The sequence below is a fragment of the Leucopleurus acutus genome (assembly GCF_964270905.1).
Source record: "Leucopleurus acutus genome assembly, chromosome: 16".
Lineage (NCBI taxonomy): Eukaryota > Metazoa > Chordata > Mammalia > Artiodactyla > Delphinidae > Leucopleurus > Leucopleurus acutus.
In genome coordinates, this window is record NC_139158.1 from 390976 (window position 1) to 413203 (window position 22228).

General features: G+C 49.9%; 2 protein-coding genes across 2 annotated transcripts in view; both read left to right on the top strand.

Annotated features, from left to right (window-relative positions):
• DNAAF5 (dynein axonemal assembly factor 5) overlaps positions 1-2238 on the top strand; it is a 36950-nt gene extending 34712 nt beyond the window's left edge. Inside the window, exon 13 of the mRNA XM_082856908.1 lies at positions 1291-2238. Coding sequence (XP_082713034.1) covers positions 1291-1427 — 137 coding nt within the window. The 3' untranslated portion in view covers positions 1428-2238. The remainder of the gene's footprint in view (positions 1-1290) is intronic.
• Positions 2239-19038: 16800 nt separating this feature from the next.
• The window catches only part of SUN1 (Sad1 and UNC84 domain containing 1), a 51784-nt gene continuing 48594 nt past the window's right edge, over positions 19039-22228 (top strand). The window contains exon 1 of the mRNA XM_082858146.1: positions 19039-19063. The gene's annotated coding sequence lies outside the window, so the exon portion shown is untranslated. The remainder of the gene's footprint in view (positions 19064-22228) is intronic.

Genomic DNA, 22228 nt, shown 5'->3' on the forward strand with positions numbered 1-22228 from the left:
AATGCTGGTCTCATAGGATGAGTTAGCACGTGTTCCCTGTGCTTCTGTCTTCTGGAAGAGATTGCAGAGAATTGGTTTCATTTCTTCCTTAAAGGTTTGGCAGAATTCGCTCCTGAACTCAACTGGTTCACCTACTGGGGCTGGTGCTTTCTGTTTGGGAAGGTTATTGATTATTGATTCAGTTTCTTTAGCGGATGTAGGTCTACTGTTAGCGGATGTAGGTCCACTGTTAGCGGATGTAGGTCCACTGTTAGCGGATGTAGGTCCACTGCGAGTGTCTATCTCGTGTCAGTTTTGGCAGATTATGCCTTTCAGAGAATCGGTCCATTTCACCTGGGTTATCAGAGTTGTGGGCAAGGAGTTGTCAGAGAACCAATGTTTGGTTCTGTGGATGATCTCTATTGATTTTCTGTTTCAGATTTCACTCATTTATGCTCTGATTCCTCTTTTCTTCTGCTAACTTTGGATTTAATTTGCTCTTTTTTCTAGTTTCCTAAGGTGGTGGTTTAGATTATTGATTTTAGATCTTTTTTTTAACGTGTGCATTCAATGGTATAAGTTTCCCTGTAAGCACTGCTTTTCACTGCATCCATCCCACAAATTTTGATAAGTTGTGTTTTCATTTTCATTGAGTTCAAAATATTTTTTAATTTTTCTTGAGATTTCTTCTTGGACCATTGTGGTATTTACAAATGTGTTGTTTAATCTCCAGATATTTGGGGATTTTCCAATTATCTCTTTGTTACTGATGTCCAGTTCAATTCCATGTTGTCTGAGAGCAGAGATTATATGATTTCTGTCCTTTTATATTTGTGAAGGTGTGTTTTATGGCCCTGAATGTGGCCTATTTTAGTGACTGTTCCATGGGCGCTTGAGAAGAACATGTGCTCTGCTACTGTTGGATGAGATAGTCTGTAGATATTTGACTGATTGATGGTGCTCGTGGGGTCCTCCTGGGTGTACTTACCGATCTCCTGCCTGCTGGGTCTGTCCGTTTCTGAGAGAGGGGCATGGGAGTCCCCAGCCGCAATGGTGGATTAATCTGTTTCTCCTGGGAGCTATCAGTTTTGCCTCACGTTGTTTGACACTTTGTTACTGGGCTCATACGTGATAAGGATCGTTACGTCTTCTTGAGTACTGACCCCTTAATCATTATGCAATGCCCTCCTAACCCCCATCACTTCCCTTGCTCTGCAGTCTGCTGTTTATGGCTGCTGTAACTTTAATATGAAGCTAAGCTTGGCTTAATATTTATTCCTGGCATCATAAAGGTGTTTTCCTGTTTTGCAGAGGCCCTCAAAGCAGGCAGTGTCCTCTTCCCTGACCTCCTGGTGAGAGAGATGGAGGCCGTCCTCCATAAGCATCGTTCACCCACCCACTGCGAGCAGCTGCTACAGCACCTGCAGGCCCTGCCGCCCGCCCCGTGACCAGAGTCCTGGGAGCAGAGCCTCAGCGCAACAGCTGGGGGGAGCGAACACCCAAGCCACGTCCTCACCTGGACTGGGATTCGTGGCCTTTAAATCTCGTCACAGGGCACCTTTCTGTCAACAGCCGAGGACCCTCACAAGCAAGCCTTTAACAGCAAGAAGAATGTATTCTCTAAGCACCGTGCCCAGTGCTCTCCTGGGACAGTTCTTCACACCCAGCAGTTTTTGAAATAAATAACTTTCACTGAGTAGCTTCTGTATTTTATGGCAAACTCATGCAATTCACTGAGAGGTCTGCCAGCAATCGACAGCCACCTTCAAATTAAATGTCAGCTTCTCATACCAAATCAGCACATTCTTTTTTTTAGTCTACGTGCACTGCTAGGTTCCTGGGTTATTGGTTCTTTCTTGCTTAAATGCCCACCAAGAAAGTTCTTGAGTATTTAAAAAGAAAAAAGACAAAGCGATTAAAAGGAATGTTCTTTCTTTGGGTTCTGTCTGCTGAAACTTAATATCTCAGTGAAAGACTGAAAAGAATTTGAAATCTTAAGAACTATTATCAGTGAAATCTTTCCCATTTAAGATACACTGGAATTTAAAGTGTTACGTGGATATATTTGGTCACAGTATTTTTTCTTAGGTCAGTAATTCTGACAGTTGAAAATAGGGTGTTTAATCAGATATAATTTTGGTTGCTGTCTTGTAAGTAGCAGTACAGTAAAGTTGTATTATATTTTCCTGTGCTTTCTATCCCCAAGTGCCTAAAAGAGTTCATTTTAAGTGAGTTTTATTTCCATAAGCCAAATATTTATGTTAAGGGGAAAAAAATGCTGTGTTTTTTCCAAAAATCAAATACTAACACTTATGCTTTGGTATTTGAAAATATAACTTAAAATATTTATTATAACTATTCTGTATGCCTGTCTTCGTGTGTTTTGATAATTGAAATTCAGACTCTAAGAAAATTCTTTCCTTAGATTTAACCTCACAGTGATCGCAGCCTCCAGAATCCTGGGCCTTCGGACTGAGGGGTCCCCACTGCTCATTGTCGTGCCCTCTCTGGCCACCAGGTGGCAGGAGCTCTAAACAAGTTAAGACAAGGGTGTCAGCAAGGCTTCCAAGGGCTCACCCTCCGGGTGAGGGTCGGACCTGGAGAGGGGCTGAGAACTGAACCTGCAGCGCAGACCTGGGTCACTGCACCCCCGGCCCCATGGTGACGCAACTCCTGACCGCAGTGACCCTTGCGAGTCTCTGAAGCCACAGTTCCTCTCCAAACCCCATTTCTGTCCCCCAGCTTCCTGATTGCCCTCTGCCTCTGTATCCTCTGCGTGTCCTTCCTCAGCACTATCTGGAGTTAGAGATGCATATTATCAGGTCTTGGCCCAGACCTACTGAATCAGAGACAATGGGCTGGGGCCCAGCGGCTGGCCCTCCGGGGGACCCCTGCCTTGAGAACCACGCATTTTCACATCCAGCAAGGAGCTCCATCTCTGCCTTTGGTCAGACGTTCAGTGTCACGGCTGAGAGGACACCACGTGCTCAACCCCTCACCTCCCACAAGACAGGCGAGTTGGGCGCCCCCCCCCCCCCGCTGCTGTCCAGCCCAGCTGCCACGCGGCTGCCGTGGAAGCATTAGCGGTGCGCTTTCGTTTCTGTGCATCGTTAGGGGAACTATTCAGAGGCAGCACTGCAGTGAGTCGGGACACCTGACACGATCTTAACAGCCTATGAAAGGTTATTTTTTTTGGCCGCGCCGCACGGCTTGTGGGATCTTAGTTCCCTGACCAGGGATCGATCCCGGGCCCATGGCAATGAAAGCGCCAAGTGTTAACCACTGGACCGCCAGGGAATTCCCAAAAGAAGTTTAATTTATTGATTTGTTCTTTTATGGATTGTGCTGTATCTAGGAAGAAATTTTTCCTGTATTCAGGAAATTTTTCATTTCCTGAATTTAAGAAGCTCAAAATGTTATTTTCATAAAGATAATTTATCTATTTGCCTCTACCTATGCTGTGGTTCAAAAACAAGTTTTACTTCCTTTTAAAATCTCCTTTCCGTGACCTAAATGAAAGTACATCCTTCTAGGGCGGTGGTCCCCAACCTTTTTGGCACCAGGGACCGGTTTTGTGGAAGACAGTTTTTCCACGGAAGGGGGAGAGGGGATGGTTTCGGGATGATTCAAGCACACTACATTGATTGTGCACTTTATTTCTATTATCATTACATTGTAATATATAATGAAATAATTATAAAACTCACCATAATGCAGAATCAGCACTGTTTTCACTTGAGCTTGTTTTCACTTGCCACTCACTGATAGGGTTTTGATGAGTCTGCAAGCGATTGATTTATGATGTTCTCTGTGCAGTCAGACCTCTCTGCTAATGATGACCTGTATTTGTGGCCCCTCCCCAGCGCCAGCGTCACCACCTCAGCTCCCCCTCAGATCATCAGGCATTAGGTGCTCACAGGAACACGCAGCCTGGACCCCTCGCACGCGCGGTTCACAGTAGGGTTCGCGCTCCTATGAGCATCTGCTGCTGCTGCTGGTCTGACAGGAGGCAGAGCTCACCCGCCACTCACCTCCTGCTGTGCGCCCGGTTCCTAACAGGGAACCCTTGTTCTCTGGTTCCCTGGTTGGGGACCCTTGTTCTAGGGTGAGTTGCTTAGTTGAAGATGAAACACCTGCCTTTTAGTAGCCAAAGGCAGCCCTGTATGTGCCAGTATGGAATGACCTCTAAAATTGTAAAAAACAAGGAACACTACACTGTGCATGGAATGCAGCATATGTAAAAGGAGAGAAGGAGCTGCCTATCTGCTTTTATGTGCATAAGACATTTCTAGAAGGTTACAAAAGAAACTGGTAAGAGTCGTGGCCTCTGGGAAGGGGACCTGTAGGGCTGAGAGACTGGAGTGGAAGTTGGGTCTATGCCTCTTGGTACCTTTGAATTTACTTTCTTGTGCACGTGTTCCGTAGTCAAAAATACAACTCAGCTGAGACTAACTCAGAAATCGGAAACCCGACTGACTTGGGTGATGGTCTTGGCTCCTAAGTCAGCACACCTGTTTCTTCTGTGTAACCAGAGCCCTATTCCAGGGAAGGATGTTCAGGATGAAGCAAAAGGTTTACCAAAAAGTTGTCTTGTTGAGAAATGAAAATGCAAAGATTTGTACCCAAGTGTTCATAGCTGCTTTATTCCAGCCCCAAACTGGAAATCACCCAAATGTCCATCAACAATTATGAATGGATAAACTGTAGTATATCCGTACAACAGAATACTATACTGCAATCAAAAGAAACTAAACACTGCAACATGGGTGGCTCTCACAGACATTAGGCTGCAGCCAGATGTGAAGGAGTGCATCTTTTACTGGACTTCTAGAACAGGCAAAGCTATTCTATGGATCTTTTTTTTTTTTTTGCGGTACGCGGGCCTCTCACTGTTGTGGCCTCTCCCGTGGCGGAGCACAGGCTCCGGACGCGCAGGCTCAGCGGCCATGGCTCACGGGCCCAGTCGCTCCGCGGCATGTGGGATCTTCCCGGACCGGGGCACGAACCCGCGTCCCCTGCATCGTCAGGCGGAGTCGCAACCACTGCGCCACTGGGGAAGCCTCCATGGTTCTTTTTAACCCCTGAACTAATGAAGGATGTTTAGGGACCTGCTGTGCTCTTTTCTCTACCTGTGTACGTGTGGATTTTGTGTGAACTTTTTCATAATTGAAAACACCAAAACTAAAAACAATCATTGGCTGAGTTTGGAATTGCTGTCAGAGGCTGCCTTCCCCAGGCAGGAGCGGGAAGCGTGGTTTCCCCTTCCCAAGCAAAGGCTTGCCTCTCCACTACCAGCTGCTATCTCAGTAGGGAGGCAGCAGCCTCCATTACCCCTCAGCCTCTCTCCTTTGACCTTGAACCCCCAGGGGTCTAAGCCTCCTTCCTGTGACTCTTCCCATAAGCAAGTGATGGCTTCGGGAGCTGGCTGGGACACAGGCCTGGAGCCTGTCCCAAAGGCAAGAGCACTTGCTCCGTTGTTCTTAGGTGCTTGTGCAGGGTTTTCTGAATGTTCTGGAAAAGTGTAATTTGAAGAGGCAAAGCAGTGCCCGTTGTCCGCTGGCAACACATGGTAACTGCAGACAGAAGAATCCATTTAGAAACCTAGGTGCTCTCTTCCTGGCCTAACTGATGTCACTTCTATCCTCTAGGACTTTACTAGAGGACGTTTCTTTATATTTCCATTCTTCAAAAAGTGAGTTGACAGTTTTGGCTAAGGTTGAGAGTGAAGAGAAGTGGTGAAAATGGCAAATGTAAAGGTGGGGACAACAATGGCCTTTTCTTTCTTTAATTTTTTAAAGATGTTTATTTATTTATTTGGCTGCGCCAGGTCTCGGTTGCAGCACGTGGATCCTCATTGCAGCACGCGAACCCTTAGTTGCAGCATACATGTGGGATCTAGTTCCCTGACAGGGGATCGAACCTGGGCCCCCTGCATTGGGAGCACAGAGTCTTAGCCACTGGACTGCCAGGGAAGTCCCAACAATGGCCTTTTAAACTAATGTAGGGGGACTGGGTTTGGGGCAGAACACTGGCCCGTTTCCAGTGTCCCAAGGACAGGCATTTGAGTTGGGATTTTTGGCCTCAGGATCAATTATTTGGGGCTGCATGTCCAGGTGGAAGGTATTTTTTTCACATAAGCATACACATCAGTCTTGCTGCTCGCCTGGCCACAGCTCTACCTGCTGAAGATGACCCTCCTGGAAAGACTTCACTTGCCCTGAGAAGTGGCCTTGGTTTTCATGGCAGGATGACAGCTTTAGCAACTAACACCTCTCATGGAAGTGCTTTAGCCTGTACCTCTTCCCATTATTAACAAAATAAAATTAATGTTTCAGAAGCTAGTGTTTACATTTCTCATACAACTTGAAAGCCTCAATGACATTTAATGGCAAAACTAAAATTAGGAATTTCGGTTTGGTGTACAAAGTCCCTACAAGATAAAAACGTACCTTCTTCCATCGACAGATGAATGGATAAAGTAGATGTGGCACATATATACAGTGGAATATTACTCAGCCATAAAAAGCAACAAAATTGAGTTATTTGTAGAAAGGTGGATGGACCTACAGTCTGTCCTACAGAGTGAAGTAAGTCAGAAAGAGAAAAACAAATACCGTATGCTAACACATATCTATGGAATCTAAGAAAAAAACCATGGCTCTGATGAACCTAGGGGCAGGACAGGAATAAAGACGCAGACGTAGAGAATGGACTTGAGGATATGGGGAGGGGGAAGGGTAAGCTGGGACGAAGTGAGAGAGTGGCATGGACATATGTACACTACCGAATGTAAAACAGACAGCTAGTGGGAAGCAGCCGCATAGCACAGGGAGATCAGCTCGGTGCTCTGTGACCACCTAGAGGGGTGGGACAGGGAGGGTGGGAGGGAGACGCAAGAGGGAGGAAATGTGGGGATGGATGTATATGTGTAACTGGTTCACTTTGTTATACAGCAGAAACTAACACACCACTGTAAAGCAGTTATACTCCAATAAAGATGTAAAAAAAAAATGTATCTTCTAACAGTTCAGCGACGGGATTTCTCCCAGCGACTCCGGCCCGAGGCCCAGAAGCGCCGGCGGCCTGGCCTCCTTCTGCGGGGCACGCGGCGCTGGTGACGCTCGCTCGGATGCAGCTGACGGAGCTGACGGCCCCGGTCCCGCCGTCGCCGCCCCCCGCCCCGCCCCCACAGGCGCGCAGCCCCCCCTCCCGCCCGCAGCTCCGCGGCCGGCCTCCTCGCGCGCCTCCGGCAGGTGCGCGCCGCCCTTGCCAGAAGAGAAAGTACCACCATCCCCGCGGCCTCTGACGAGCCCTGCATCCATCGCCGGCAGGGGGCCCCGCTCCTCCCGCCCCGCGTCCTAATGGCCTCCATGTCTCCGCCGGGCCCGGCCGCACCCAAGATCGCCGCGGAGCCGCGACTCACGGGCCCAGCCAGCCGTCCTTGCAGCCGACCTTGCGGCGAGGGCGCGGCCGTGTAATCCGGCCTCGGCCAATCCGGGGCGCCGGCGCGGCCTCGGGCCGGACGTGCGCAGAAGCGCCCGCAGCCTTGTTCTGGCGGCGGCGGCCCCGATTGGCTGAGTCTGGGTCACGTGGCCCCGCCGAGTTGCCCCTCCCAGTGCAGCCCTGCGGGAACGCGGCAGGTTCCCGGAGCGGCCCACAGGCGTCGCCGCTCCTGAGTGGCTGGTGGTCCAGCCAGGGCGCGGCGCTGTGGCGGTTGTTATTTTGATGAGAACTGGAGCCAGAACCCTCGTCAGATTGCAGCTGCGGTCCAACCACGTCTTTTCAGTTGAGTCCCCGAAACCTGCTTAGCTTAAGCCAGTTTGAGCAGCACGTTCTCTTACTTGCAAGATTAAACGCCAGAGTTGAAACACAAATAGAGATACATACTGATCAGAACGACCTGGAAAAAAATGAATTTTTCATGTACTAAGCTTGTGACTTAGTGAGAAAGTCTTCGAGCCGGTAGGGATTGGACTCCCTCCAGTTGGGGCTCCCCTCCCACTGTTCTCCGGCCCCCAGAGATTTGGAAGGGGACAAGGTGCCTGTGAGTGGGGGCTCGGGATGCTGACAGGCCGTAGCTTTCGCGGTTGGCAGTTAGCTCATCCTCTTCCGGTGACGCTCTGAGCACAAGCTCTACACCCCAAACACAGCTGGGGAGTACTGACGGGGGCAGCGGGGCGCAGTCCACCGAGAGCCCACCCCACCTGCTGTTAGCAACACCCTTCCTGAAAGGAAGAATAGAGAGCCGGAGAGAACCTGTCTCTGGGTCCGGGGGCGGGAGGAGAGGGCAGGGGTGCCCTTCCTTCTCACCGCACCCTCTTCCTTTCTTCGTATCTGGGGCAGAGAGCGCTCCAAGTCAACCAACACGTGTACATGGGCTTAAGTGGCTGATTCCAGGGCTAGAGCAGGGAAAGTCCAGGATGAGCCTGGAGTGTCCTGCATCGCCAGAAAGTAAGGCAGTGCTCCAAAAAGGATGGGGACTCAGGAGCCGACCTGAGGGAGCTCCTAGTGGCCAAAGCTGGAACTATATGCGTGGCAAAATTAATAACAATGCTATTTGCTTATGAGTTACAGAGTAATGTAAGTATCCACGAGTCCATAGTGATATAAAGAAAGAATAAATAGGGAATTCCCCGGCGCTCCAGGGTTAGTGCTCACTGCCAGGGACCTGGGTTCAATCCCTGGTCAGGGAACTAAGATCCCACAAGCCACACGGTGCGGCCAAAAAGAAAAAAAAAAGAATAAAAAAGAATAAATAAGTGGGGGAGGAAGGACAGCCCTATAAATAATTTTTTAGGTGTTTAAGGTATAAGACATAACAATGTTAACACTGGGGGAAATGAGACAGAGTACATGGGAAGTCTGTATACTATTTTTGCAGAATACAAGTGGACAAGGGTGAATTTACCACTCTCTCGGACCGGGTGAGCAAGGGACCTTCAGCATCAGGGCTGACCCTTGTGGCTCAGAAAGGCGCGAGCCGGTGAGATGCTGGGATGAATGTGCTTCTGTGGAATCTCGGCTGCCCAACCTGCCTCTTCTGGCTTGGCAGGTACCAATGCCCTGAGCAGGGACAAACTTGGCAAGTTGAAGAAACAGCAAGGAGACAAGTCAGGGAGCTTACGAACGATCGAGAGGAAGACGGTAGGAGGCAAGATTGGACAGACGGCCAGAGTCAGACGTCAGGGCCACATCAGGTGAGGGCAGGGAACATGTTCTCACTTACCCTTTCACGTCTCCTCCCACCTCCATTTATTATAATTATATTATTCTTGTAGGTTTTCCTCGAGTACCTGTGTGGCGTTAAACAATATACAATCCTTAAACCTTTATATCTTGTCCCGCCAGCTCTGGACGGTATCGCTATCCTTTCCCCCAACGGAAGACAGGAGTCCCGTCCTTTCCTCTGCCTCTCCGCCTTCCACCCACCTCCCAACTCCCATCACCCAGACTTTTACTTGTACATTGTCAAGATTGCTCTTTACAGTTAGAACAGATTGAAAATGCTTTTTCATGCTTTGCTTCTAGATCGTAGAAGCCCCCAGAGCCTGCCCTTCTCCCTGCAGCTGTCTGTCTCAGAGCCCCTGGCCTCTTTGCTGCTCAGGCCCGCTGCCCGGCCGTCACTGCGGATGTCACCCATGGCCCACTGGTCCCGTGCTTTTCCTGTTCTTGGTTCCTGGCTTCGTGTGCTGAAGTGTATTATAGGCACATCCTCAGAAAGGGATGTCTCTGCGTATCGAAAAAGGCCTTTAATTTGCATTCATAACTTGGCATTGGTTTCTAGATTCCAAACTTTTCCTCAGGATTTCGAAGGCACAGCTCTGGAGAAGTCACTGGAATTTTATCTCCAGATGCTTTGAAGATGTCTCTTTATCCCTAACACTCTGAAATTTCACAAGAACAAGTCTAGACGGGGATTCCTTTTTCATTCACCCTGGTCTGTGCTTGAGGGGCCCTTTCATTTTCTACAATTTTTTGTTTGTTTCTTTGTTTTTAAGAACTTTTTCTCTGTTTGCTCTGTTTTCTCTATTCTCTAATTCTGGAACTTCTGTGTACATGAAGTTGAACATCCTGGACCACCCTCCTCAGCTCCATCATTTCTCATCTATTTTCTTAGTATTCTATTGACCTTTTGATTTTCACCATTTACTTTTTAAGTCTCTGGGTCTTGTTGTTGTTGTTTTTGGCTGCGTTGGGTCTTTGTTGCTGCGCGCGGGCTTTCTCTAGTTGCAGCGAGAGCGGGCTGCTCTTCGTTGTGGTGCACGGGCTTAGTTGCTCCGTGGCACATGGGATCTTCCCGGACCAGGGATCCACCCCGTGTCCCCTGCATGGCATGCAGATTCTGATCCACTGCACCACCCAGGGAAGTCCCAAGTCTCTTTTTCTTTAAATGAATTTTATTCAGATTTAATTTACATACAATGAAATGGTCCCATTTTAAGTGTATATTTTGCTGAGTTTTGACAAATATATACAGTTGTGCAATTACCATCACAATCAAGATATAGAATGTTTCCATTACCCCCCAAAGTTTTTTTGGTCCCCTTCCCAGTCAAACCCCACTCCGCAGCCAGGCCCTGGGCAGCCACTGATCTGCCTTCTGACATTACAGATTACAATGTCATTTCTATATTGTCATGCTCAACACAGTGTTTTTGAGACTTAGCCACACTTTTGCATGTAGCAGTTATTCATTCCATTTTTATTGCTGAGTCGTATTCCATTGTATCACAATTTTTTATCTGCTCATCAGTTGAGGGACGTTTGGGTGCTTCCTGTTCAGTTTTGACTAACGCTGCTAGAAACGTTCGTATGCAAGTCTCTGCGTGGACATACGTCTTCATTTTGCCTGGGCGAATGCTGAGGGGTGGAATCGCTGGATGGCATAAAAAGTGTAGGCTTAGCTATATTATAAACTGCTGATCTGTTTTCCAGAGTAGTTGTAACATTTGACGGTCCCACCAGAAATGTATGAGAGTTCCATTCGCTCTGAATCTTTCCCATCACTCGGCGTGGTCAGATCTTACTTGGTTATTCCAGCTAACTCAGTTTCCTTGACAGGCCTCTCTCCTAAGTAGAAAGGTTGACGGGAGTGTCCTGTCCAAGGGTAAGGGTTACCAGGTGCCGGACCGACGGAGGAATTCCTTGGGGAGCCCCGCCCCACCCTAAAAGCACCAAGCAGTTTGCTTGATTTGTTTGGAGAAGAGAAATCTGGCTTCGGGACCAGGGAGCCAGGCCAGCTGCCAGTTGCTCTGTGGCCTGCGTTTGGGAGGGAACAGTTGTTCAACCCAGAGCTCTGGTTAATCCCCGGTGTCAGCCCTACCCCGAAGCTGAGCCTCTGAGACCAGGACAGACAAGCCTCCGCCTCTGCCCAGGCCAGCCCCAGCCCCTTCCCCACCCCGTGCCTATTCTGGGATGCGCTTCCTCCGCCACTCTTCTAACTGCTTTTCTCCTTGCCCAGATTTGCGGAATGCTCTCATCTACTGACGTCTCCCATCCCCACCCACCTCCTTTCTGTGCTTCTCCACTAATCCTTTCAAGGAAGCCTTAGGTGAGAAGAGGAGAAACTGCCTGTGCTCAGTTCTTCTCTGCACTGAGAGCTTGACTTCTGTATGTGGGCGGAGAAGAGTGTCCACAGGCATCCTAGGTGGAGAAGCAGCCTGCAAAGTGGCGCGTACAGGGTGCACTTCTGTAAAAATGTACGCATGTGTACACAGAAAGTGACAGAACAGACATAAAAATATTTACAAAAGTTAGCTCTGGGTGATGGGATTAAAGTGATCTATGGGTTTTAAAAAATTTTTTAAATACTTTCTTATGTTTTCTAAACTGCAGTTATGAGTGTGGCAGTTTGCATAGCGGCTAAAGCCTCGGGCTGTGGGGTTGCACAGATCTGGATACGGACTTTCAGATGGAGGGGGTGAAGGCACAGGTGGGGACTGACCTCGAGTCCCTGACGTGACAGGAAAGTTCTTGTAAACCAGCCGCGACTTTTTGTCTCTCCAAAGCCACAGATGGTCAGTAACCGCTGCTGGAGCTTGGGGACGCATTGTCCCTTCACGCCCTGTGGAGCTGAGTAAAGTGACATTTCCGCATTCTGAGACTGGAACTAAGGTTTTGCTAAGAGATGTGGCTCCTGCCCTGACAGCGTAGAGCTGACCCTTCAGATCTCACCCCAATGAGACCCATGCGATCCCGGCAGCAAAACACTGTTCTTCCAGCTCTTAGCTGCTTTGATTGGAAGAGAGGAGTTTCAAATCGTCTTCTTGATGTCTGTGAAGAGTTTAATGAGACTGCAGGATACATAAAACAAAGATTGTCATTATCTTGTCCACAAACTCAACTGTGCTCATCCGTCTGCGTGTTTGGTGCCAGTGCAAAGGCAAATTCTGGCAGGCTCAGTCAGTGATCTTCTTACCAAAGAAATGAACAGACCTCAGCTGCTAAATGCCCTCCAGCCTTTACACACAACTCTGCCCATAAAGGTGAGATCTGCTTACCTGCGATGTTGGGCTTTTCATAAGGCAAGTTTGGGTCACCTTTCACTTTCCTCTGAATATGCAGAAGTAAGGAGACTTCTGACCATAGAAATGGAAGCAGAAGCCTCTTAGATACTTCCTACAAGATACCTGTCGTTGTTGGTGGTCATAGGAAAGATGTGCACATGCTGGTTGCCGTCAAAGTCTATCTCTCACAGTGCGGGAAAGGAGTGCCGTCCTCTAGTCTGGAAATACATCAGGGATGAGAACGGACTCAGGGCCTACAGGAAGACAGAGGTTCATATGCTTTTCTCCAGCCGGTTGGAGGGTCTTTGAAGAGGCCACAAGTGGGTGAACTGGCTGCACCTGGTTGTGTGATGGTCTGTGTAGATTGTGACAGTGACTCACCACAGGCAAAAACACTCACTGTATGACAATAGAAATGCTTCAGAACTCAAAAGAATCCCACTTGGGGCTTCCCTGGTGGCGCAGTGGTTGAGAGTCCGCCTGCCGATGCAGGGAACACGGGTTCGTGCCCCAGTCCGGGAAGATCCCACATGCCGCGGAGCAGCTGGGCCCGTGAGCCGTGGCCGCTGAGCCTGCGCGTCCAGAGCCTGTGCTCCGCAACGGGAGAGGCCACAACAGTGAGAGGCCCGCGTACCGCAGAAACAAAAACAAAAACAAAAAAAAAAAAGAATCCCACTTTGAATTCAAATCTCAGTTACCTCTGCCTTACAGCCACATCCCCGAGAAGGAGAAGTTTACCTTACGGTGACTTCCAATACGCTTCGGGGCATTTAAGAATGGACATTTGAGACGTGGAAACCTGTGTGATAAACTCACAGATGCAAAGGACCTGATGCATAAACAGCCGGGCACCAGCATATGTCTGCGGCCACCAGGAGGGTGGGCACCTTTTGAGAACGGGAACAGGTCCCCACAAGTCTAAGCCCGGGTGCTGTCAGGACGTCGTCATCACATGGATGACGCTGGGAGTCCAGGTGTTGTGGCTTCAGGAGAACAGGGCTGCCAGTCAGCGTGAAGTGTACGTCTCTCTGTGTCCCATTTCCTGCTGCATGAAAGAAGGGTGTCCCCAAACTTCAGAGAAGTGTCGTCAGAGAGGGACAGGAGGAGGGACAGCGTCCTACTCACCACGACAGAAAGATCCATGTCATGGTCCAATTGATTAGTCCTATCGTGTTTGCAACCTCCTTTTAAAAAGTCTCGCATTAAAACAGATCCATGGGAATTCCCTGGTGGTCCAGTGGTTAGGGCTCCAAGCTTTCACTGCCAGGGCCCAGAGTCAGTCCCTGGTCAGGGAACTAAGATCCCACAAGCCACGTGGTGCAGCCAAAAAAAAACCACAACAAACCACACAGATCCAAATACTAATAAACATACCGACTTGATTGAATCTCCAGGAATCGTGCCGAGTTTAAAAAGCCAACCTCAAAAGTTGACATACCGTATGATACCATTTATACAACGCTGTTTACAAAATATTGATTGATTGATTGATTGATTTGGCTGTGCCGGGTCTTACTTGCGGCATGTCCGATATTTATTGCAGCGTGTGGTACCTTTAGTTGCAGCATGTGGGCTCTTAGTTGTGGCATGCATGTAGGATCTGGTCCCCTGACCAGGGATCAAACCCGGGCCCCCTGCATTTGGAGTGTGGAGTCTTAACCACTGGACCAGCAGGGAAGTCCTTATACAACATTTCTGAAATGACAAAACTTTAGGAAAAGATGGCAGGCTAGTGGTTTCCAGGGGCTAAGGACAGGCGGTGGAAAGGGGTGGGGGCTGCAGAGGGCACAGGAGAGATGCCTGGGGAGCTGAAACCTCCCAGCATCTTCACTCCCAGTTACACGAGTCTGGACACCTGTGCCCCATGTTGGGAGCAGCCTTCACTCTGGCCCATCCGCTTCCTGGGTCACTATTTTCATGCTGCCCTTTCCCCTTGGAACGGGTTAAAGCCACAAAGCAGGTGGATTTTATAATCAGTGGGAGGATTTCATCCACAGGAGGTACCTCGGGGAGGCTGCTTTCCAGATGCCACAAAATTGTACTAAAATTCACATAACATTTACCAACTTAACCATTTTTCAATGTCCAGTTTAGGGGTATTAAGAATATTCACATTGTTGTGCAACGTCACCACTGTCCGTCTCCAGAACTTTCTCATCTTCCCAAACTGAGACTCTGCCCCCATTAAACACTAACCCCCAACCCCTCCTCCAGCCCCTGGTGCCCACCCTCCTCCTTGCTGTCTCTGTGACCCTGGCTGCTCCAGGGACCCTCCCCCTGAGCTTGCTTGGGCCGTCCACACGCCCGCCGATACTCGGTGTCGTCCACTCTGATGGTTGCCAATCTGATGGGGGTAGAGTGGTGTGGAGTTACTTGAATTTGCATTTCTCTGATTACTAATGGGCTGAAGCAACTCTTTATTATATTCTTGTCCTGCATTTAAGTTTCTTTTTCTGTGGATTGCCTGTTCCCATCCTTTGCCCATTTTCCTATTGCATTCCTCTTTTTCTTGTTGATTTGCAGGAGCTTCTTGTATATTCTAAACAGTAGCTCCTTGTCTTTTAAAGATGGCAGATATCTTCTGACCTGTCATTTGTCTGCTGGCTTGTTCGTGGTATCTTTATTGAGCAGACATCTTTCATTTTGATGTAATCAGATCCATCAATGTTTCATCATAAGGTCTGTGCTTTTGAGGTTTGTTTTAAGAAATCCTTCCCCACCCCTGGGAAACAGAGCCTCCTTCATTATCTTCTTTTGACATCATAGTGTTCCTTTTCTTTTTTTAATTTAATTTTTTTATTTGTTTAATTTTTGGCTGCGTTGGGTCTTTGTTGCTGCACGAAGGCTTTCTCTTGTTGCGGAGCACGGGCTCTAGGTGTGCGTGCTTCAGTAGTTGTGGCGCCCGGGCTTAGTTGCTCCGCGGCACGTGGGATCTTCCCGCACCAGGGCTCGAACTCGCGTCCCTTGCATTGGCAGGCAGATTCTCAACCACGGTGCCACCAGGGAAGCCCCCCTAGTGTTCCTTTTCATTTAGGTGGTCATTCATCTGGAATCTAGTTTTATTTCTTTAAAAATAAAATTTCAGTGAGAAAACGGCAAAATATTAGTAGTTGTTAATTTAGGACAGTGGAGTCAGTGTGCATATTACTGTACTTTTTCCATAGTTTAACATTTCTAAACTTCTAAAATTTGTAAAAATTTCTTAGTATTTTGTGCAAAATACAGGTAAAGTCAAATAAGAAAACAATTTACGAAGCCCCACTTGGATAGAATCACTGGCAATTTTCTGTGCTGTGTGTGTGTGTGTGTGTGTGTGTGTGTCTATACACACACGGAATCATATAGAATCTACATTTTTCAGTTAACAGCTTGTCATTTCCTGAGTACATTTCATGCCCCGTCTCTGCACATATGACACTGTGAGCGCTGTTTTCTTTTTCAAGGAAAACTAGCTTTGTTCTTGGAGTTTATCTCTTCCCTCCTGTGATCTAACTCCTTAAGACATCAGGCTCCAGGTTAGCTTCCTGCACTGTGATTGTCTCACTCCAACTACCTGTCACCTGAAGAATTCTTTTGTTTTTCCATCTAGAAAGCAGTGTTTCCACCCATTTTGCTTTCTTGAATAGTGAATTCTCACTCTGTAGGCATAAGACACACGCACAAACACACGTATCTGTTACGCAAGTCTCTTCCTGCTGGAAGCAGGCGTGTCAGGTGGGCAGCAAACTTGATTTTCATCGGTGGATCCCAACACCTACTAAGTATGGGGCACACAGTAGGCATGCAGTAAACATATGTTAAATTAATGCAGTCCCAATAAGAAGAAAGACTGGGAGTAAGTGCCCAAGAAGCTGTCCAGGTGAGCACGCTGGGGTCGAAGTCAAGGGGCACAGGTGGGCAGAGGCGGGGAAGACCTCATGGAGCAGGACCACAGCAAGAGGGAGACAGAAGGCAGAAAGCATGGGCGCCGGGGACAGCACGGCGAGGGGAGGGAAGACTCCCAACGCCCCTGACGGTGCCTATGGGGAAGTCTCTTCCTGCTCGGGCCTCGGCCTCCAGAGGAGCAGGGCTGGCTGCTCTCCATGTGTCTGTGGCTGTGCTGAAGGGCCCGGAGCAGCTGCAGTGCCAGGTGAACTCATTCATACCCACCCACCGGTACAGACCGATACCAACCAGCTGAAGCCAGCCGAAGCCAGCATAAACGAGATGGAAGTGGTCAGGGTGGGCACAGTCCCTCCAGAGAAGACCTCCAGGCCTCACCTGAGTAGGCACCAGGGGGGTCTGTCCCTGGTTGCAGCCTCTTTCCCTGCAGGTGGAGGAGACACGAGCAGGGAGAGTCATGGGTTTCCTCCCATCACTGTGTGCTGGAGGTGGGGGGCTGTCAGCTACTGCTTCCTCCATCAGGCCATCTTGTCCTGCTTGTTTCCTCTTGCTGGTGAGTGTTCTAAGGGCCTGTTTCTGTTGTTTCTTTTTGCCAGGGACATTTCCCCGTTCCCCGTGTCCCCCCGCCCCCGCCGGCTGCTCCCCACTCCTCAGCCTGGAGGCCTAAATGGTGAGCCCAGCCTTGGTGCTCACCTCCACCAAGGCTGAGGGCATTCAGATTCCGGATTCTGAGCTGGGGAGGGAGCAGGTGGGGCTGAAGTGATTTGAGAGGCTGCTGGCCTTGCCTCGCACCACCACGGGCCCAGGATGGGAAGCACGGGCTCCTACTCTCAAAGGCTTTTTCGTGCCTTTCCCGATGCTGCCGGCACATCCTCTGCTGTTCCTCTCAAACTTGGCGGGACCCTCAGGATTTCGTGAGCTTCCTTTCATCATGTACTGGGGGGTCCCATGGAGCCCCGCCAGTATCTCATCCCCTCCTTTGGCCTTATGGCATGTGGCTTTGCACCCTTCCCTGTTTGTTGTTGCCGGTGAAATATCTTTTCTTCTTTTAAGCTGGTCTCGGTCATTTCGTAATTATCGGGAGGAAGAAGATTGCTTCTGTGACCCGCCTTCCGTGTGGAATCCTTACCCAGAAGTGTCCGCGGATGTCTACACTGCTGTCCACTAGAAACACCATGAGTGCCACCTATGAAATCTCACATTTTCTAGTCGCTGCATTAAAAAGGCAGAGAGAAACAGATGAAATTAATTTGATAATGTTTTATTTAACCAACATATCCAAAATATTACAACTTAACACATAAGCAATATTTTAAAATATTAGTGAGGTATTTTACCTTCTTTTTCATACTTAGTCTTCAAAATTCTGTTTTATACACACACAGCTCACCTCAGTTCAGGCTAGCCACGTTTCCAGTGATCAACAGTTACATGTGGCCAGTAGCTACTATAGCTACTAGACTTAATCCAGATCTTTATTCTCCTCAGTCCACCCCCCGCCCTCCCAGGCAACACTCAAAAAACACAACCTTCTCTCCTCTCTCTGCCAGTGCTCTTGTTGAACACCTACCCTGCTTATGAAACACCTACCGGCATCTGTAAAATTTATACCAGGGATGAGACTTCCTACAAGCTCAGCTAAAGACACAGCCCCTGTGCTGTGAGTTAATAAACTAAGAGAAGAAAAAGGCCATCCTTTTTCTTCCTAAACCCTACAAGGACAGCCAGCTAACACTGCATTAGTCCATTGCCATTACTGTAATAAATATGTTCTCATTAAAATGGCCCATGCAACTGGATTTTCCTTTTCAGCCCTGGAAGTCTTTTCCTGAGCGGGCAATGTGGTAGGCTCTTCCCGCCCTCACCCACCCCCTAACCCGCTGGAGCCGCGTTTCCTCTTTTGTAAAGTAGGATCATAATAGCTTCTTTATCTACCTGGCAAGTCGGTTGTGAAACTTAAAGAGACAGTAAAGGGCAGGGCTCAGCCACTGCAAAACCCCACCCAAAAGTGGCCTGTTGTTATCTGTGTGGTCCGTGGTTGGAGAAGCCTGCAGGTCAGGAAGGCGCAGGTGTCCTCGGCAGGCCCCGGGGCAGCAGCCGGAGGGCCCAGCTCCGCCACGTTCCGCCTCGGAGGAGCGCACCTGCGGCCAGGCGCGCACACCTGGGAAAGCGGACGGAGCTCGGAGACCGCACAGTTTCTGGGTGTGGGGAGCAGGGGCTCGAGGACAGCCACGGAGCGCAGGGACGGGTGTTGCAGGGATGGCGGCCACGGCGCGGGACGGCCTGGCTGTTGCCGGCCGAGACCCAGGTTCTCCTGAGACCGGGGTCCTCCTCTGGACAGAGACCCTCCCTGAGACTGGAGCCCCTCCGCCCCTCCTCCCGGCTCTCTCGCCCCGCCCCCTCCGCGCCGCGCACCGCCTCTGAGCCCCGCCCATTTCCCCGCCCCACGGCTCGGCAACAGTTCTCGGTTGGCTGGGAGCCTAGGTAGGCCGCCTCCGCATTGGCCGAGGAGCTTCGAGTGGCGCGCTCGTGATTGGGGGACGTCCGCGTTTCTCCCAGGCGCGGCGCGCGATTGGCTGGCAGAGGCACGGTCTGCGGGGCCTGGGCGGTGCAGACGAGGCCTCAGGCGGAGGCTGCTGCGGGGGGGCGGCGACGGTGGCGGTGGCGGTGGCGGTGGCGGTGGCGGCGCCTGGCAGGTGAGCTGCAGCCGGGGGTCGGGGCGGGGGTCCGGGCGGAGTGGGGCCGGGGCCCGGGCGTCCCTCGTGGCGGGCGCGGGTGGGGGCGGGCTGCGGTCCCCGCTAGGGCCGCCAACGGCCGCGGCGCTTCAGCCCCGCTGCCCCCGCGCCCCCTCTCAGCCTGGCATCGCCGCCCCGGCGCCTCAGTCCCCTCCCCCTCAGCCCGCTCCTCCTCAGTCCGCTGGCCCCAGGCGCCCGCTGCCTCAGCCGGTCCTGCTTGAGCGCCCCCGCGCCCCCTCCCCAACCCGGCGCGCCCCGCCAGCTCCCCTCCCCCACCACGGCGCCTCCTCCCCGGCCCGCCGACCCCCGCCTGCCAGCGCCCGGCGCGGCCCCGGGACGTCGCACCCCACGCCGGCTGCCCGGCTCGCGTGCCCGGGCTCGGCGCTCTGCCCGGGGGTCGCGCGTGCCGGCCGCTGCCCGCGGAGGCGGCTGACGTCGGGCGGGGCCCGCTCGGTGCCGGGTCCTGTGCCAGGTGCCCCGCGCACTACCCGTTCCCTCGCTCCGCCCTCCCAGCTCGGAAACGTGAGCGGTTCGGGTCTGTTTTCGTCCATTTCGCTGGGCGCTTCAGAGTTCCTTTAAGTCTGGAAACGCGGGACGGTTGGGTAGTTCTGGGGAATTTCTGTTTATTTGGTTTGACAGTTCTCTCTTTTCTTAATCTTCTCTTTTCTGTGTGTTTTGGGAATGCTACTGTATTGGGGTACTGGACCTCTTGGACCGGTTTTCTGTTTTTTCAGCTTTCTCCCCCACTTTCCAGCTTTGTCTTCTTGTTCGACTTTCTAGATTCTTCAGTTTTGTAACTCATGTGTTGGGCGTTTTATTTGGGCCATCAGATTTTAAATTTTCCAGAGGTTTTTGGTGGTTATTGTTTTTCCTCTAAAATTTAGTAACGCGTTGTTTCTGAATGCCGTGGCGTCGCAGTCTCCGTCCGTGGCCTGAGTGTTCGCTGGCGTGAGTCCGCCTGTCCTGAAGCGTCGGGTGATCTTGCTTGAACTCGCAGAGCTGAGAGCGGGACCCTGCCCAGCGCTTCGGAAGTTCTCTGCGCCTGCGCTGGTCCTGTCTCCGTTGGCTAGGGAAACGGGTGGGGTTACCTCGAGGGACGCTCAGTGTCATTGTTTTTACTGGACTTGTTAGATTCCCAAAGATGGGCTTTCCAGCCTCCTGCCTCGTTGTAGGAGTCAGGTAGAAGAGTGGGGCTGTGGCCTCCCCAAATTAGCAGGGAAGTGCTCACTTATCCCGCTTTACAGGAAGGCATTCTAGAACTCAGCTATGCCTCTTACCCTCTGGTCTAGAGAGCCCTTGGCTTTATGCCCCAGTCTTTGTTCGGGGCAGGCAGGCAGGGGATCCATGCAGAGTAGGTAACTGCTTTCTTTTTAATTGTGGTAAAAATACACAATATAAAATTTACCTTTTTAACCTGTACTGTTCCTTGGCATTAAGTATGTTCACAGTGCTGTGCAACCATCCCCACTATCTAGTTGCACAACTTTTTTTTATCACCCTGAATGGAAACCCTTTTCCCATTAGCAGTCGCTCCCCATTATCCGCTGCTCCTAGCCTCTGGCAACAGCTAGTCTTTCTTCTGTCTCTGTGAATGTGCCTGTTGTGGATTTTTTATGTAAATGGATTCATACAGTATGTGGCCTTTTGTGTTGACTTTTTTCACTTAGCACTGTGTTTTCAAGGTTTATCCATGTTGTAGTGTGTGTCAGAGCTTCATTTTTCTTTACAACTGAATAATATTCCATTGTATGAATATATTCCAATTTGCTTATCCATTCATCTGTTAATGGACATTTGAGTTGTTTCCACTTTTTGCCTATTATGAGTAATGCTGCTATGAACATTTGTATACAGGTTTTGTTTGAGCACCTGTTTTCATTCTTGCGCTATATCTTGATAACTAGGAGTGGGATTGCAGGTCACGTGGTAATTCTAGGTTTAACGTATAGAGGAACCACCAAACTGTTTTCCACAGCAGCTGCACCGTTTTACATTCCCACCAACAGTGTGAGAGGGTCCCGATTTCTCCATATCCTCTCCAACACTTATTTTCCATTTCGTTTTATTATGGCCATCCTAGTGGTTGTGAGGTGGTGTCTCATTTTGATTTTGATTTGCATTTCCTTAATGACTGATGATGTTGAGCAACTTTTTATGTACTTGTTGGCCATTTATATATCTTTGGAGAAATGTCCATTCCAGTCCATCGTCCATTTTTGTTTTTTTTGTTGTTGTTGTTGTTTTGCGGTACGCGGGCCGCTCACTGTTGGGGCCCCTCCCGTTGCGGAGCACAGGCTCCGGACGCGCAGGCTCAACGGCCATGGCTCACGGCCCAGCCGCTCCGTGGCATGTGGGATCTTCCCAGACCGGGGCACGAACCCATGTTCCCTGCATTGGGAGGCAGACTCTTAACCATTGTGCCACCAGGGAAGTCCTTCCTTTCCAGTTGGGATGCCATCTATTTCTTTTTCTTGCCTAATTGCTCTGGCTAGAGTTCCAGTACAATCTTGAATAGCAGTGGTGAAAGCAATGTCTTTGTTTTGCTTCTGATTTTAGGGGAAAGCTTTCAGCTTTTCACCATTGACTGTGGTGTTAGCTGTGGGTTTTAGTAAATGCCCTTGCCTGATTGAGGAAGTTCTCTTCTATTTCTAGTTTGTTGAATGTTTTTGTAATGAAAGAGTTGGATTTTAACAGGTGCTTTTCCTGTACCAGTTGAGATGATCACATGGTTTTGCCTAACTGCTTCTTAAACAGACTTTCGTCATTTGACTCATCCTGTATTTTGATTCCACTCTAACATCCTTACTCCCAAATGTTCACAGGTGTCACTATCTTAAGCCTTTGGGGTTCTGTGATGAAAATTGGATTATTTCTAAGTGTTCCTCATTGCAGGCTTATCAGCTTTTTCTGGCCTAAGTCAGTTTTCATTCATCCATTTGCTTTCTAGTTTTTGAGTTTCTTGCTTTTGTTTTTTCTCCCTTTCAGTAAATGCCAGGCACTTTTGGTAGAGGTGGTGATAGGATGAAACCATCCTTCAGCATTGCAGCACCTGCCCTTAGCTCAATATTTCAAGGTGAGGTGAGAGCCCAGGGAATTGCAGGGCATTTCGTAGGGCCCAGTGTCAGG